The 18,153-nt window shown below is 42.4% G+C and overlaps 1 protein-coding gene across 1 annotated transcript in view; it reads right to left on the bottom strand.

Annotated features, from left to right (window-relative positions):
- Positions 1–18,153, bottom strand: part of EXOC4 (exocyst complex component 4) — a 351,460-nt gene that overhangs the window by 240,666 nt on the left and 92,641 nt on the right. The window contains exons 8-9 of the mRNA XM_030959908.1: positions 9,843–9,988; positions 3,401–3,489 (exon numbers count right to left, since the gene is read on the bottom strand). Of these exons, the coding sequence (XP_030815768.1) occupies positions 3,401–3,489; positions 9,843–9,988 (235 nt within the window). The remainder of the gene's footprint in view (positions 1–3,400; positions 3,490–9,842; positions 9,989–18,153) is intronic.

Raw genomic sequence — 18,153 nt, 5'->3', positions numbered from 1 at the left:
CTTGGCCCCACCTTTATTTTTTAATGACAGTTGTCAGAGAACTTGTGTGGCCAACTTCAAAGGGAAAACACATGGCCAAAGTCTTTCTCCTGCCATTTCAGTGGAAGGAAACAGAAGAATTCCAGCTCTAAACCACTTGCAGCAGGTCCCTTTCTCCCACTGAGGGATAATGTGAGCCTCATGCTCTGCACTATTTCAGTCCAAATCAAAGGGGTTAATGACAAAGCATCACTCTGATCTTCACACATTTTTAAGGCTATTTAAATTAAATTCTTACGTGGAAAAGTTAGCGTGAGCTAAACTTTTATAAATTCCTTTCTTTTCATGCATATGTTTCTTTGAAGATCGTTTCAGGAAAAAAGATTCCCTAACAAGTCACCCTCCCCCTGCTGCCACTGAAAAATCATCCCTGTGGATAAGGCTGTTGGGAACAGAAACTGTGCAGTGTTCACAGAAGACAGAGTGTCACATGCCTGCTTTCCACCAACCTGATTGAACAATTAAATTGTATTTCTCTTTAAAAGGGATAAAAAAAAAATAAATATATATATATTAAAAAAATCCAAATGCAGATCTTGCTGTGGTCTGGGATTCAGGAAGATTAATGAGCAACCTAAAAGGGAACAGCAGCTCATAATAGAGACAGAGGTTACTGCATTTTTAACATGAAGTTCAAAGGGAAACTTCTCTTGATGGTTCAACTGCAAAGAATCTCAGCAAAGTCATCTCATCTATTGTCCCCACTGCCTCCCCACACCGACTTTTTGTCACCTATTGCATCATGTCCAGGCTCTTCCAATTGAGCTGCAAAGGGCAGCAGGACCTTGGCCCTCTCCACATTAATTCCTCTTTTGTCCTTTACTTCTTTGTCAGCTCCTGGGCTTTGTTCTTGCCCGGCCAGGCTCCCTGAGCAGCTCTGCTGCATCCTCCTCTCCTGGAAACGCTCCCAGTGTCCTGCTCACCCCAAATGCTGCCTCAACATTTGTCTTGTATCCCTACGGAATCATTCTTCCATCAAATCTGGTTCTAAAGGAGCTCCAAACCCAGGACAGGAGCTCCTTAAAACTCTCAGTGTAACAGCAATAACCACAAAAATCCCCAAATCTCAGCCACGGGGCACCTGGAGGAGGACATGGATATGGAGAAGGTCAGTTCTGTTCTCTGCTTGCTTTTAAAGCCACCTGGACAATTGGGAATGGCAGAAGGCAACAGGACTCATCCCAATGGGACGGGAAATTCTGGAGCAAGTCCTGCAGGCTCCCCAATGGCCCCAAAAAGCTCAAAATGCTCAATGGCTGCAAAATTCTTGGCTTTGAGCCCATGTTTGTCCCACACAGTTTGTAACAGGGAGCTCATAACTAAGGAGAAGGAACTGAAATCCTCCTGAAATCAAACCTGGTAATGGGATGGGACAATAACCTCATCCCCCTGAGCTGGGGACATCTCCCAGCCAGCCCTGGCCGTGTGACACTTTTGAGGGTGAGAACCTGAATCCTGAAAGGCAGAGAGCTGTGAGCTCCACAGCTGCCAGGTGTGTGAAAGGTGAGATCCCAGGTTAGCTGGCAGGTACCTCCCCATCCCCTCATCCCCACAGGCTGTGGGGTCAGGGGATGGGCAGCTGTCACCATGGTATTTTATGAAAAATCCTTTCCTTAGGATTTTTTTCTCCTGAGAAGCTGAGAGGCCTTAGAAATGAAATATGAGCAATAATTATCTGCTGCTGTGGAAGGCAACAGGTGCATCTGCGATTGGTCTCATGTGGTTGTTTTTAATTAATGGCCAATCACAGCCCAGCTGGCTCGGACTCTCTGGTCAGTCACAAGATTTTATTATCATTCCTTTCATTTCTTTTCTAGCCTTCTGATGAAATCCTTTCTTCTATTCTTTTAGAATAGTTTTAATATATAATTTTCTTTTAATATAATATATGTAATAAAGTAACAAATCAGCCTTCTGAAACATGGAGTCAAGCTTCTCATCTCTTCCCTCATCCTGGGATCCCTGCAAACACAACCACAGTCACCCCCAGGTTCTTCCTTCTCAGTCCACCCAAAAGGATCTCAGAATTCACCACAGAGCCATTACACCCCTGATCATCAGTGCTGAGATCACCTCTGTCACTGTCATCTTTTATGAAAAATCCCTTTGCCAGGATTTCTTCTCCTGGGAAGATGAGAAGCTTCAGCTTCTCCATGTTTTGCTCCTTTGGAATGTGATTTGGAGAATTGTTTACCCAGCATGTGAATTGTTTTTAATTAATGACCAATCCCAGGCCAGCTGTGTCAGGACACTCTGGTCTGTCACAGGTTTTTATTATTCATTCTTTTCTAGACTTCTGATGTCTCCTTTCTCTTTCTTTAGTACAGTTTTAATATATAATTTTCTTTTAATATAATATCATAAAATAATAAATCAGCCTTCTGAGAACTTGGGAGTCATTTCTCATCTCTCACCTCGTCCTGGGACCTCCACAACCCCACAACAATTAATACCCACACACCTCTGCAGTCACCCAAGGGAATCAAGCTGTCCCAAGAGCAATCTCTGCCTCTCAAGGCTTTTTTTCACACCCTTGAGGGTTTAAGTTGTTGCTTAGGACAGGTCATGAAAAGAGGAAGGGAACAAAAAGGCATCCAAAAATTGCCTAGCAAATTATAAAACATTCTCAATTAACAGCCAGCTGAAAATTATCATGGACAAGGGTTCCAGGAGAAATTCTTCCCTTGGTCATCGCTGTAATGTTTGAAGAACAGAAATTATTTTTCTCATCATGATTAGCCCAGGAAGAAACTGGAATAGATGATACCAAAGAATTTGTCTTAGGATATTCCCTGGATTCTGCTGCCAAGCCCAACCACTGGATCATCCAGGAAAAACAAGGGAAACGATGCCATGCAAGAGCAGGGAACACTTCCCTGGGCACACACAGCACCTGCCACGGGCAATATAAACCAGCAAATCAGCCCAACTGCCCAAGTTCACCATCTGCAAACCCTGTGAAGCTCCTCAAGTGTATAAAACACAAAGAATTGGTCACTTTAACCCATCCAGCTTCAAATTTGAGCTGCCTGAGCTCAGCTCCCAAAGCAATGAAGGATAAGTATCACAGTAAAGAAATAAATTGCAGCTAAATATCCCAAGTAGCTCCAACACCCAAACCCAGTGCTCAAGGTGAGGTTGTTTGTATTTCACCTTTTGTTTTAGGAATATTTTTTAAGACCTTGTCCTCCAGCTGAAAATGCTGAGAGAATACAGAGAAACCTTTCACAACCTCATAACAAACAAGAGCTTAAATCCTGGAGAGATTCAGGGCAGAGATCAATACCTGCCAGAGGCTGGGCAGGATATTCCAGCTCGTGCAGGAGGGAATTTTCCAATTCCCAAGGATCCCTTTGCTCACCTTGCAGCTCCCCACTCCTGCTGTACAGCTCCCTCCTCTGCTCCCTCAGGTAGGCACTCATGCTGATGGCATGGGATGAGGATTCAAACCTGGAATTCAAAGGAATTCAGTCAGTTTCAGGCATTGGAAGCACCCTTCAGCTCTTAATAATATATAAAATTAAAATAGAAAATGTATTATTTACAAAATTAATATAAATAAAATATTAATATTAATATAAATGAAGTATAAATAAATATAAAAATATAAATTGTATTTATAAAATTGAGATATAAAATGTATATTATTAAAATATAAAATGTAAAATATAAGCACCCTTCAGCTCTTCATAATATATAAAATTAAAATAGAAAATGTATTATTTACAAAATTAATATAAATAAAATATTAATATTAATGTAAATGACATATAAATAAATATAAAAATATAAATTGTATTTATAAAATTGAGATATAAAATGTATATTATTAAAATATAAAATGTAAAATATAAGCACCCTTCAGCTCTTCATAATATATAAAATTAAAATATAAAATGTATTATTTATAAAATTAATATAAATAAAATATTAATATTAATATAGATTAAATATAAATAAATATAAAATATAAATTGTACTGTTTATAAAATTGAGATATAAAATGTATATTATTAAAATATAAAATGTAAAATATAAGCACCCTTCAGCTCTTAATAATATATAAAATTAAAATATAAAATGTATTATTTACAAAATTAATATAAATATAAAATTCATATTAATATAAATAAAATATAAATAAATATAAAATTACAAATGTATTATTTATAAAATTAGTATATAAAATGTATATTATTAAAATATAAAATGTAAAATATAAGCACCCTTCAGCTCTTAATAATATATAAAATTGAAATAGAAAATGTATTATTTATAATATTAATATAAATATAAAAATATTATTATAAATATAAATTAAATATAAATAAATATGAAAATATAAAATGTATTATTTATAAAATTAAAATATAAAATATATATTTTTAAAATAAAAAATGTAAAATATAAGCACCCTTCAGTTCTTAATAACATAAAAATGTTCTCCTGGAAATTAGGGACTGATCAATTATTATTTATTGCATGGCTCTAATAATCCATAAGGACCAATCCAAGTATTTTCCAACCATTTCTGCCCCATCAAGAGGATTTTTGGCAGTTACAGTAAAGGGCCCCAAACTGGGCCCTGGTCTGACAGCTCAGTGACTGAGGACAGCTCAATGTCCCCATGACCACAAGTGTCCCATGGCCAAAGCTTTGTGCCTGACCTGAGTGCTGGGAACACCCCCATGGCCGAGGGATTTTGCTCCAGGTAGGCACTTCCCAAAAAACCAAAAAAACCCCCCAAAAACCCCCAAAAAAACCCCAACCAAAAAAACCCCAACCAAAAAAACCCCAACCAAAAACCCCAACCAAAAAAAAACCCCAAACAAAAAACCCAACCACCAAAACCCCAAAAACCAACCCCAACCAAAAACCCAACCAAAAACCCCACCAAAAAACCCAACCAAAAAAACCCCCAAAAAACCCAAAACCCCCCAAAAACCCCCAAAACCCCCAAAACCCCAAAAACCCCCCAAAACCCCCAAAACCCCCAAAAACCCCAAAAAAACCCAAAAAAACCCAAAAACAAAACCCCCCCCCCAAAAACCCCAAAAACCCCCCAAAAACCCCAAAAAACCCCAAAACCCCCAAAACCCCCCAAAAAAAAAACCCCAAAACCCCCAAAACCCCAAAAACCCCAAAACAACCCACAAACCCCCAAAACCCCCAAAAACCCCCAAAAAACCCCCAAAACCCAAAAACCCCCCCCAAAACCCCCAAAACCCCCAAAAACCAAAACCAAAACCCCCAAAAACCAAACCAAAAACCCCAAAAAAAAACCAAAACCCCCCAAAACCCCCAAAACCCCCCAAAACCCCCCAAAACCCCCAAAAACCCCCAAAAACCCCCAAAAACCCCCAAAAAAACACCCCCAAAAACACCCCCAAAAAAAAACCCCAAAAAACCCCCCCAAAAAACACCCCCAAAAAAACCCCCCCAAAAAACACCCCCAAAAAAAACCCCCCCAAAAACCCCAAAAACCCCCACCCAAAAAACCCCCAAAAAACCCCCAAAAACCCCCAAAAACCCCCAAAAACCCCCAAAAAACCCCCAAAAACCCCCAAAAACCCCAAAAAACCAAAAACCCCCCCAAAAAAACCCCCCAAAAACCCCCCAAAAAAAACAAACAAAAACCCCAAAAAAAACCAACCAAAAACCCCAAAAACCCAACCAAAACCCCCAAAAACCCCCAAAAAAACCCCAAAAAAAAAACCCCAAAAAAACCCCCAAAAAACCCCAAAAAAAACCCAAAAAAAAACCCCAAAAAAACCCCCAAAAAACCCAAAAAAAAAAAAAAACCCCCAAAAAAACCCACAAAAAAACCCCAAAAAACAAAACTAAACAGAAACAAACAACAACAACAAAAAAATCCTGGGTGCTGGGTGTTGGAACCCTGATTGCTGAATATTTTACAATTTCTGTACTTTCAGGCACTGACTCCCAAGAGAACACTGCATTGACCTGAGGTTGTAGAAAACCTTCCAAAAATGAATAATAAAACTAAGATTATAAGTGCATAGCTTAAATAGAAGCATGTGATATCACAGGGTGGAAAACTCAGAGTTTAAGGTTTTAGGATATAGTAATATACATAAAACAAGATAGAAATTTCAGGGCAGAAGCTGGTCTGGTCTTCTTCGCCTTCTTCATGAGTTTTGGTGGTTTTGTGTAATTGGATAAAAAAAGTCTCCATTTGGGTGGTTTTGTGTAATTAGATAAAAAAGTCTGTATTACAAGCCACAAGTAGTTAGTTACTGGGTTAAAAGTAAAAATAATCTAAGTGGCATTTCTTAATTAGACAGCTTATCCTTAAAAAACCTCGTAGAAAGAGAGAGATACATGTTCATATTTAGCTTATTAAAATTAAGGGCTACAAAACTCACAGCTTGTGAGACTGCAATATAGGTAACAACTAATAAACATCTGAGTGCAACAAGAAATACTGTCTCACACATTTAATCCCAACCTTAGCAGAAAAAAGAAGCAAAAATTCCATTTCCTGGGCGGTCCTGGATGGGCTCTGGGGACCAGGGAGAAGGAGCTCGTGGTGGGGACAGAGCACCTTCAAACAGCCCCAGTGGACATAATGCCTTGTGAATCTGAGCTAGGACAGAGGCTGGGCAGAGTTCCAGAATGAAGCAGGGATTTATGAAAGGATCTCCTCCATGGATGCACCTTGGGCATCACAAGAGCCCAGCCAGGGCTGCACCCAAGATGAACCAAAATGGCCCCAAAATGCACGAGGCGCTCCCGGGGTCTCTCCCTGGGATCAGTTCTGCTCCATTTGCACCTTGCAGTTCATTGTCCCATTCCAGCTTTAGCCCCTGCAGTCCCACCCTGCTTGTTTTTCTCTCTCCAGCCCACGGTGTTTGTGCTCCTGGGCTGAGATTTGGGTCATTTGTCCTTGGTGCCCAGCTGGAGCAGGAATTGGTTTGTCTCCCTGCTCTATGCACAGAGCTCACCATCCCATAATATGAAGCTCAGACCCATACACTAAAGCAGCACAGAATGTGAAAAATATAAAACCTAAACCCTGAGGCATCAGACACCAGACTTGGAAAGGAAACTTCTGTCACAAGAAGACCTGGAGATGTTGAGGATTTTCTGTAACACTCCTCATTCCCTCCCCAGTCCCACAGCTCAGGAAGGTGGAATCAGCCTCAGAGGGACAATGGGAACATGAGCACCACACCAGGGACAGGGGAAAGCATTTCACAGCTTTCCTGGGCACCAGTGTTAGGATTATTACTATTAATGAGGCTTTTCTGCTTTAATTTGGACTCTGAGTGTTGCTGTTATTGCAACTGAATGAATAATGATTTATCAAAATACAACAAACCCTTCTGATTTTAATTAAAAGAGCTGTAAATTCTTGGCTCTGCGTTCCCCACGTGCTCCTTTCTGTCCTCAGTGAGACAAGAGCAGCATTATCCCACAGGCCTTTCCAGGCACCAAACCCAGATCTCATCCCTTCTTTTCCACGAGCATTCTCCAGGTTTTTCTCCCCTTCTTTTCCACGAGCATTCTCCAGGTTTTTCTCCCCCTCTTTTCCACGAGCATTCTCCAGGTTTTTCTCCCCCTCTTTTCCACGAGCATTCTCCAGGTTTTCTTTCCCTTCTTTTCCACAGCCACCCTCCACTTTTTCCTTCCCTATTTCTTCCCCTTCTTTTCCACAGCCACCCTCCAGTTTTTCCTTCCCTATTTCTTTCCCTTCTTTTCCACAGCCACCCTCCAGTTTTTCCTTCCCTATTTCTTTCCACAACCATCCACTTTTTCCTTCCCTATTTCCTTTCTTTTCCACAACCATCCAGTTTTTCTCCCCTATTTCCCTTCCTCTGCCACCTCCTCCAGCTGCCCTTCCCCACATTCCTGTTCCCACTCAGCTCCTTGTAACTCCCTTCCCAATGCTGATCCTCCCACAGTGCTTTCAAAACATTTTTATTTTCCTTAGAATTACACAGAATTACAGCCAAGCCTGGGACTGATTTATTGGGTGTTCAACTCTTGCCTGTACAATTCACTCCTGTCTTATTTCCTGATTTCCATCTTGGAAAACTGAGCTGGCAACCTGAGCATGCCCTTGGTTACTTTTGGGAAGAGAAAAAAGAAAAAAAAAAAAAAAAAAAGTTTATCATGGCATAAATTATCCAAATTCCCCTTCATCTGAAGCTTTCTTTTTCAAGACAACATTGCAACTAAATAAATATTTTTTATTATACCCATTTTAAAAGGAAATAAGGATTCTGAGTTTCTTCTAAATACCAGCTCCTGATTTCCAGAGAGCAGGACACAACTTCCCTCTATTCCTTGAGGACATAACTAGCAGAAATATTTAATATTAATTAAATTAGCTCAGTATTTAATATTCATTAAATGAACTCACAGCTACCACAGGACACAGCACCAACACCTGCATCCCCCAGTGAGCAAAACACGAGGTGGAGCCCTGCCCCAAGAGACTGCTGAGGAATGAAATGCAGATTTTGTGGTGACAAGAGGAGAGATTTGGACAGAGCTAATGGAAAGGAGCCTGGCACAGAAAGCACTGAAGATGGGAGGGGAGACAAGAATAACACTCCATCAAACACGTACAAACCTCAGCGGGCTGAGAAATTCCATTTCAAGGGAGATTTCCATAGACCTGGTGACAGCTGACAGATAACCAAATGAGAGATCCCAGTAAGTGCTGCTGTCACTGCAGGGATGGCATCACTCGGTGACAGCACCAGGAGTGGGGAGAGATGCTGCTCCCATGAGGTGATTCACCTTCCCTTGAACAATTACAGCCACCTCCTCTCTGCTGACAAACTCTGCCCAGCCTCAGCCTGCTCCAGGTGAGCCAGAGCATCCTCATGCCTCCAGCTTTAATCCCAAACTTAGTCCTCAAACCCCACACTTGGGTCCTTGTGCACCCAGGGACAGACATGGGATGAGCTCCAATATCCATCTGCAGGTCAGAGTAAATTCCAAGTGGAACTCTCAGCCCAAAATGGCCATGGGGGGGGGTTTAAAAAAAAGGGTGAGGGATAATAATCATGGGCTGACAGGGCAACACTTAACCTCTAATAACAGAAGGTTTTAGGAGAGTTCGTCCTGCAGACCTGGATTTCTTATTGGGATCTCAGGTACTGTGAAAGGACATCTACTGGGAGCACAAAGCAGCACTTTTAGGTCCTCTCCAAAATCCTCAAGAGGCCCAAGAGGATGGCCAGCACAGGCAGGTGGTGGAAGAGAAGAAAATCCCAGCACAGCTCCCCCAAATCCAGGTGTGAATCTCCTCTCCCACCGGCGCTGCTCAGCAACTCCTCACTCCTTACAGCTGCACAAATTTGCTCTCCCAAATCCTTCCCTTGGCCACCCAGCTTCTTTCACCCTCCTCTCCCTTCCACTCTCCTCCCAACCACTTAATTCTTTGCAGCCTGACCGCTGAATTAAAGGAGTTAGTGACAGGATTAAGTGCTTAGTCTATGCAGTAATTACACAGTTATCTTAATTCCCTTTGTCCAGTGCCCTTTATCGCTGCCTCTAACAGCTCCTGAATTTACCATGGACAAAGAGAGGCAGAATGGATCACTCCATGCTCTGCAGCAGCTCCTGTAATGGGATTCCCAGCCCTGAAAGAGCCCTGGGAAGAGCTCAGCTCTAAAACCCAGCTCTGAATCCGTAACAGATCTTCAGCTCCGGGCATTAAATCCCCATCCAGGAACTTCCACACCTCTCACACTGTGAAACTGCCATTACCAGCAGCACTCCAGGGACCAAAGACAGCTTAGCACAGCTTTCAAAACCCCAGCACTTACTTAAAGAGAGGGTTCTTGGGCCTCTGGGGTTTCTTCTTGGCGAAGAAGGCGGCGAACTCGCGGCCGGAGCTGGCGTAGCTGAGCTGGGCCGAGGGCTCCGAGGCCGTGCGCGTGTTCTTCATGTCCAGGTACTCGGTCAGCAGCATCTGGGGGAGGGACAGAGCTCAGCAAGGCTGCAGCCCACAGGGCACCACACACACGGCACCACCAGGCAGCTTCAGAAGGCTTGAAACAGTCCCACACACAGAGTAACATCATACTGTGACAGAAGGCTGCAGTATCTGCCCTTCTTGTTCTTCAGCCCAGCCTTTTATCCCCTCAAGTTCATGCAGTGCACCTGTGAGCCCTCTGTTCCCTTTGGTGGTTGGTCAGTGCACCTGGGCACCCCATGGCTCATCACCTTTAATGCTGCTCACCGCTGAGCCCACCAGCAATTATTGATGAGGCTGGGGCAACTCTGCTCCCAATCACCACAAACTCTGTGCCTACACCTTCCATCATCACAGCCGAGACAGCCACCATACCCAGAGTGTCACCACACAATATCAGAAAGCTTCACCCCATACACAGTAACACCAAACCACTTCAGAAGGCTGCAGCATCAGCCCTTCTTGTTCTTTAGCCCAACCTTTTATCCCCTCAAGTTCATGCAGTGCACCTGTGAGCCCCGGGTTTTTCTGTGTTGCTCAGCACACCTGCACCATGTACTCCACCTGCTTCACAGCTGGGCCAATAGGGCCACAGCCCCACTCCCCATTATCTCTGTACCTACAGCTTCCCACACGACCATTCCATGATGAGGTTGGAGCACGTTCTGGTGATGCCTTAGATTTTTAGCTTTTCTATTTTTCAAATCCTGTACTGCATTAGTGTCACAGTTGAGACAGACACCATACCCAGAGTGTCACCACACAATATCAGAAAGCTTCACCCCATACACAGTAACACCAAACCACTTCAGAAGGCTGCAGCATCAGCCCTTCTTGTTCTTTAGCCCAACCTTTTATCCCCTCATGTTCATGCAGTGCACCTGTGTGCCCTCTGTGGTTGCTCGGCACACCTGGGCACCCCATGGCTCATCACCTTCAATGCTGCTCACCTGCTTCTCACAGCTGGAGCCAACTAGGGATGAGGCTGGGCCACAGCCCCACTCCCAATCACCACAAACTCTGTGCCTACAGAACAGAGCTCAGCAGCTGGGCTAGAACAGCCTCAGTGTGTCGCTGGAATTTTAAGGCTCTCTGTAGGAAAATGACCAAAACTCACAAAAATTCTAATTGACAGAAATGTGGCTTTATTTTAAAAAAATATATATATATCCCGAGGACTGGCTCTAATTTGGTAAAATTTTATTTGATATTCCTAAGAATGGTTTGGGTTGGGAATGATCTTCAAGATCAGCCAGTCCCACCCCTTGCCATGACCATGTTCCAAGTCCTGTCCAGCCTGGCCTTGGAAACTTCAGGGATGGGGTTTTTGACCAACTCAATCTGCTGCAAGTCCCAAAAGGAACCTGCAAAAATTCCCAAAAGTGATTCCATCCATGGGAACCATGGGAAGAGGGTGGGTGAGTTTGATACACTGATAATAAATATAATTAATGCTCTTAAAAACAAAGGGTTGCAATAGTGAGCAGTGCAGTCAAAATACCTTGGCTTATAAATGTATTTATCTAAAATACCTTGGCTTATAAATGTAATTATGTGCTTAAATACTTCCAACATATTTATATGGAGAAACAGGAAACATCCATGTGTGTGCTGGGGGTCCCACGTGATGGAAAATACCCTGGAAAGCTGCAAAAATTGTCCTGTAATAGCTCCCAACCCAAACATGCTTCTTTCATCACTGAAAATATGAATTCCCACACTGCCAGTGGAGTTTAGGTTTGATTTTCCAACCCCCAATCACTCAGTGAAGGGCTGGGGACTCCCTTTGTGACACCTTCCCTCCTGTGAAACCCCTGCAGCCCAATATTTGATATTATTCAAGGTGCAGAAGTAAAACCAGACTCCAAGTGATTCCATTTTAATTTCACTGCGCCTGAAGATGAAACGAAAGCCCTCGAAAATGAACTTTCGTCAGTGTATTTCAAAAGTCTGTTTATTTTCAGGAGTTTTTACCTACTCACAGGCTGTTGGGAATGTGTTCCATGTGAATAATTAGCCAGTCAAAGCCCATCAAAGAGAGCTGGAGGTAATGAAAAGAATTCATCACTCCTGTGCTGCCTAAGTTGAAACAAATTACACAGGAATAAATATCCAGGCAAATGGAATCGTGCCCCTAATTAGAAACAATTTGGGATGGCTCAGGAAAAAAAATAATAATACAAACACACAGAGAAAATCTGATTCCTAAACCATCTCAATTAAAACTTTACCTGAGCACAGGCTTTGAAAATTTGTGTTTATTGGTAAAAATAATCACTGTGCTAATTTTTGACACTAATTTAGCAAAGCCGTTTGTATTCACCTATTTGCATTTCATCTTCTCCACTTAAATTAACAACCCGAAAATCGCCACGAAAATCTAATTAAACCCTCAAACTTAATCAAGTTGGGGGAAAAAAAAGGAAAAAAATTAAGCAATTTGTTCTTCCATTATGGATGAAACCTACTTATGATGATTCTGGTGTCACTTTGTATCCAGGATTGGGGAATATTAAGTGTGAAATCCGGGATTACAATAAACCAAGAGAGAGAGGTTTGGGCTGGGAGCAGAACGAATTATCCCTGTGGGTAAAAGGTGAAACAGAGAACTGGGATATGAGTTTGCTCTAAGATATTCGGAAATGCCAAAAAAACTGGGAAAAATGAGAGAAAAAATGTTAATTTATTGTAAATTTACTTGATGAAATTATTTACTACACAAAGCTATAAAAAGTTAGGAGCTGTAAAAGTTGATTTTGATAATTATGCTCAAAATTCATCAGATTCCAGAATGGTTTGGACTGAAGGGACCTTAAAGCCCATGCAGTGCCCCCCCTGCCATGGCAGGGACACCTCCCACTGTCCCAGAGTGCTCCAGCCCCAGTGTCCAGCCTGGCCTTGGGCACTGCAGGGATGTGGGCACCTCTGAGAAGATGAAAGCAGGGAGACAGGAATTGGGAGTTCATTTTTCCCTTAGAAATTTCAAGTGTAGCAGAAACTGGGCCAGGCAGACCAAAGCTCTTTCTTCTCCAGTGCCCTGAATTCATCAGTTCCACAAATTCTTTGGGACAAAGGAATTAACTGGAAATGTGGCTGGGCAGTGACAGGACACAGCCAAGGGGACAGGAGAGATCTCCAGGGAGGATTCAGGGAACCTCAGGGCCTGCAGGGGCTCCAGGAGAGCTGCAGAGGGACTGGGGCCAAGGCCTGCAGGGACAGCACCCAGGGAATGGCTCCCACTGCCAGAGGGCAGGCATGGATGGCATCTTGGCAATGAGGAATTCCTGGCTGGGCTGGGATTGCCAGAGCAGCTGGGGCTGCCCCTGCATCCCTGGCAATGCCCAAGGAAGGATTGGAGCACCCTGGGATAGGGGAGGTGTCCCTGGAATGAGCTTGGAGGTCCCTTCCCACCCAAACTGCTCTGGGATTCTGGGATTTGGGACACTCACAATCCATCCCGAGGGATTTTTATGGAGAAATGGGGAGAGAAAAGAGAGGAGAAAGGGAAGGGAGACCCTTCATGGTTTGCTGAGATTCCAGGTGAAGCCCCTGGGTCCATGAATGTCTTGGAGAGGAGATGGATCCAATGTCAGGCTGGGAGAGCTGGGAATGTTCCCCTGGAGCAGGGAAGGCTCCAGGGAGAGCTTCCAGCACATTGCAGGGCCTGCAGGGGCTCCAGGAGAGCCCCTGGAATGTCCAAGGAAGGACTGGAGCAGCCTGGGACAGTGGGCAGTGTCCCTGCCATGGCAGGGAAGTGGAATGGGATGAGCTTTAAGGTCCCTTCCCACCCAAAACCATTCCATGATCCAACACAGCACAGAAAATTCAAAAACAATTCAAACTGCAGCAGAAAATTGAAATCCCTTCTCATTTTTCACCACTATTAACTCATGGGTTCATACGAAAATCCTGACAGCTCTTGGCCTCCAAAAGCAGCCTCAGGTTTCCCCTTCTCCCTGCCCTGAGACATCCCTGGTGCTCCCCAAGAATCTCCATGGGTTCCCCGGGTCTGGGCAGCCCCAGCTCCCCCCTTGTTCTGCTCTCATCATCCTCATGGAGCATTTGAAGCAATCTCACATTTCACTGCTACACGTTGTGCTCTGACCCCGTATTTATTAAAAACCACAGCAAGACAGAACCTGAAAATCCACTTTAAAGGCAAGAAAACTCAGATATTAAAAATATCCTCTTAAAAGCCACCCAAACCAGCCCATTCTTGCCTGTGTAAGCCAAAGGAACTTTCCAGAAGCAGCCAAGTAAGGGATTTCCTGATTTGATCCCACAACACCTGCTTAGGAATTGCTGAGGCATCAACCCAAAACCTCGTTAGACATTAATCACGTGGCTGCACAGCAAGATTTATGAGGGGCTGTGGAGTTTGCAGCATCCCGCTCATCTGGAACAAGGATTTGGAGTTTGTGCCCCATGGCTGAGTCCTGCCATCCTTGGGCTGTGTTTACATGCCTCAAACAAATAAAGCTGCAACGAAGCGCCCTGCGTCCAACTGCTCGCTGGGAATGAAAATTAATAACAAGTGGTTTATTAAAAAAGCAATTTTTATGGATTTGGAGGTGTAATTAAATTTGGAAATTCTGAGAGGTCGGGGCGGTGTGTGTGGCCTGTCTGTCACGTTGAGCTGGTGACATTTGCTCTGCTCTGTCCTTCTGCAACAGTGCCACAAGGACAAATCTGATCCTGGGACGCTCCACACCCTCGTTTGTGGGAAATGGATTTGTAGAGAATTCTCAAAGCCTGACAGAAAGCTCACATCTGCATGCAAACTTGAGGTGAGAAATGCTGACTTAGAAATGCCCTGGAATGGGACAGACATTGCTGAGAGAGAAATGGGACTGGAAACAAGTTCCAAAGGGTGGCCTTGCAAATAAGACTGGATGCTTTGGAGAAATAGAACTGTGAAAGATGCATTGGAGAGGGACCCACCAGGGGTAATTTTAGATTATTGGCTTTAAGGCATTTACAGCATGGTGTGGCTAAAGCTGATAGGCCAAGAAATGCTTATAATGTATTTAACACCTATAATATATTATAATGTAATTAGGAAATAGTTGGTAACAGTAATAGCAACAGTAATTATGAATTTATTTTAGATATAAGGTAGTTACAACTCCACAATTATTTTTTTCTCATTGTGATGGGGTGAATGATAACATCTGCATTGTCTCACCCTTCACGTGAGACTGAAAATGGAATAAAAGTTTTTGAAACACCTCTCAGGGCTTTTTTTCTCCCTGAATCAGAAAAGGACCTAATCCAACACACATTTTCCTTCCTTGGCTGGGCCCAGGATAAGCTGGATAGGTTTTTATGCCTTATCATGCCCAAGATTGACCTGAACAAAGCATGGGCAGTAAAACACACCCGGCCAGGGTGACAGATAAATTAATTCAGTTTTTTTTGTACCTTTTGTGAGATTTTAGACAGGAGGGCTGAGCTCTGAATAAATTCTATTCTATAAATTAAAAGCTTGAATTGGTATTTCACACCCTCACATCCCCTGAATTCCGATGGAGGCTGCAGGGTGCACACTCTGCTCCATCACCAAACCAGTTTCAAACTCCACCCCACAAACCCTGATTTTCCTCATCCTTCCCGTACTTGGAGGGTCCAGAAAATCCAAGGAAAACCAACACACCACGAATTTTTCAAGGGTGAATGAGAAGCCCAGGTAATTACTGGCCTCTCCACCTCATATTGATCAGGGGCAATATCACAGAACAGATGATAGAAGAGTCTATTAAAAAAGAATTAAGGGGGAATAATAGAATTCATGTCCAGCAACAGGGATTTCCAGAAGATGAAAAGGTCCTGGTTAAAGTGTTCCTATGATGGTGACAAATTCAGCTTTAAACAAACAGAAAGAGATAAAGATTTATGTCCACCAAGGATGTGACAAAAGCCAAAACACCAAAAATCAACAAAGAAATCCAGGCAGGTGCAGGACAATGTTCAACTAGAAATGAGAAAATCACTGACACTGCATTTTACAAGCTCCCAGAAATCTTAATTTCTGGTTTTATCCTCTGTATTCCAAGAGAAATACCAGATTATTCCAGCCTCCTTTTCTTTTGTTGGATGGAAACCTTCTCATTTTCAGTCTCAATTCTCAATTTCAGTTCCATCTTCATTTTCAAAACAGCAGTAATTAGAAGGTGAATCAATGATAGCACATGAAAAGGGTTTTTCCCAGAAAAGCTGAGGTTGCCCCTGGATCCCTGGAATGTCCAAGGCCAGGCTGGATGGGGCTTGGAGCAGCCTGGGATAATGCTGAGGTTGGAACTGGATGAATTTTAAGGTCCTTTCCAACCCAAACCATTCCATGATTCTTTATATGTGGCTTTAAATGTTAATTAAATTTAAATTCTTTCTTTAAATTCTTTATATTTAAATTCTTTATATTTAAATTCTTTAAATGTTGCTTCAATCCCTTTCTGGATTGAATGGACCTGGCTCACATTCCTATGGAAAATTCCTGGAGAATGGTTATAAATGATAATGTTTGGTTATAAATGATAATGTTTGGTTATAAATTATAATGTTTGGAGATTTCCATTTATAATTTATAATTTATAATTTATAATTATAATGTTTACAGTGAACACAAAAAATCACATCTCCTGTTAGTGCTTTTTACTCCTATTTTCAAAATTATAATCAATGTACTGGGAGGATTTCAATGTCAGCAGAGGGAAATTTCTACTTCTACAGAAGTAGAAATTTTCTGTAGAAAATTTCTGCAGAAAATTTCTACAGAAAGCATAGGAAGTCTTGATCTACAGGATAACTGTGTAAAGGTGAGTGTGGAAAATTTGGGAATATTAAAGGTAATGGGCATTAATCAGTTCACTGGAAATGGCTGCAAAAAGCAGAGCTTTGATCTCACATCAGATGTAACACCAAATCAAACCCCGGCATGACAAACCAAGAAATCAGAGAAAAGAGACGGAAGGTGCACAAGAGCAGCCTGGAAATTTAATATTAAAAGTCCCATTCAATGGTGGCTTCAGTCACCACCCTGACCCAGAGGGCATCAGGTCTGTTCTGACTCTGGTTTATTTTATTTTACTATTGCATTTGTATTTTTAATTTTCCTAATAAAGAACTGTTACTCCTATTTCCATATCTTTACCTGAGAGCCCCTTAATTTCAAAATTATAACAATTCAGAGGGAGGGGGTTTACATTTTCATTTTTACGTTTTCATTTTTACGTTTTCAGTTTTACATTTTCAGTTTTACATTTCTTTACTTCAAGGGAGGCTCCCGCCTTCCTCAGCAGACACCTGGCTTTCCAAACTGAGACACAAGCTCTGGAGACAGAAGAGCTGTTCACAAAGTGCCAGAACCAGGCAAGAAAAGCTCGGTGAGGCAGCAGTCTGTAGCTAATTACCAGTAATTTGCTGTATCAAAAGTCTTGATAATTAAAATGCTGCAGGAATTGTGGCATTTCAATAAAAAAAAAAGAAAGAGAGGAAGAGTTAATTGAATTGGAAGAGCTCTGAGCTTCCTGTGTCAGTTTTATCACATGGAGAACATGGGCTGAGCACACAGCTGGCAGACACACCAAAGGGGAAGCAAGAAGGGAAGTCTGAAGGAATAAAATTTAAAATTTTTAGGGGCTGTGAACACCTGTAATGCAGCTCAACCTGCTTTATCTAATCTTCTTGTTGCTCCTCCAATTCATTTAACTGAAACATAACAATAAAATCCCTTCCAGAAGTAATTCTTTAAAGGCACCCCACTATTCTACTCCTGTACAAGAAGAATTCCTTTTTTTTTTAAATTTAAAAAATCCCTCCCAAACTCTGCAGATAGTGCTATCAGTGCTCCCCTCATTATCAATGCTAATTGGGAATTACTGCACACCTGGGAATTTTCATCTCCTTCCAAGGAGGGAGGAAGGGAAGGAACAAACCTCAAAATTACTTGAGAAGCACAACTTTCACCCAAACTGCCACAGCAGCAGAAGGGACCCTGGCTCAGTAACAAATGCCCAATCTAAGATTTAAACTGAGGTATTTTGGGTGTTTTTAAGTGGATATTTTTAATATCTGAGTTTTCTTGTCTTTAAAGTGGATTTTCAGGTTCTGTCTTGCTGTGGTTTTTAATAAATACGGGGTCAGAGCACAACTTCTAGCAGTGAAAT

The sequence above is a fragment of the Camarhynchus parvulus genome, chromosome 1A (genome assembly GCF_901933205.1).
Source record: "Camarhynchus parvulus chromosome 1A, STF_HiC, whole genome shotgun sequence".
Lineage (NCBI taxonomy): Eukaryota > Metazoa > Chordata > Aves > Passeriformes > Thraupidae > Camarhynchus > Camarhynchus parvulus.
The sequence above is the reverse complement of the archived record's forward strand: the minus strand, read 5'-3'. Positions and strand labels throughout refer to the sequence as shown.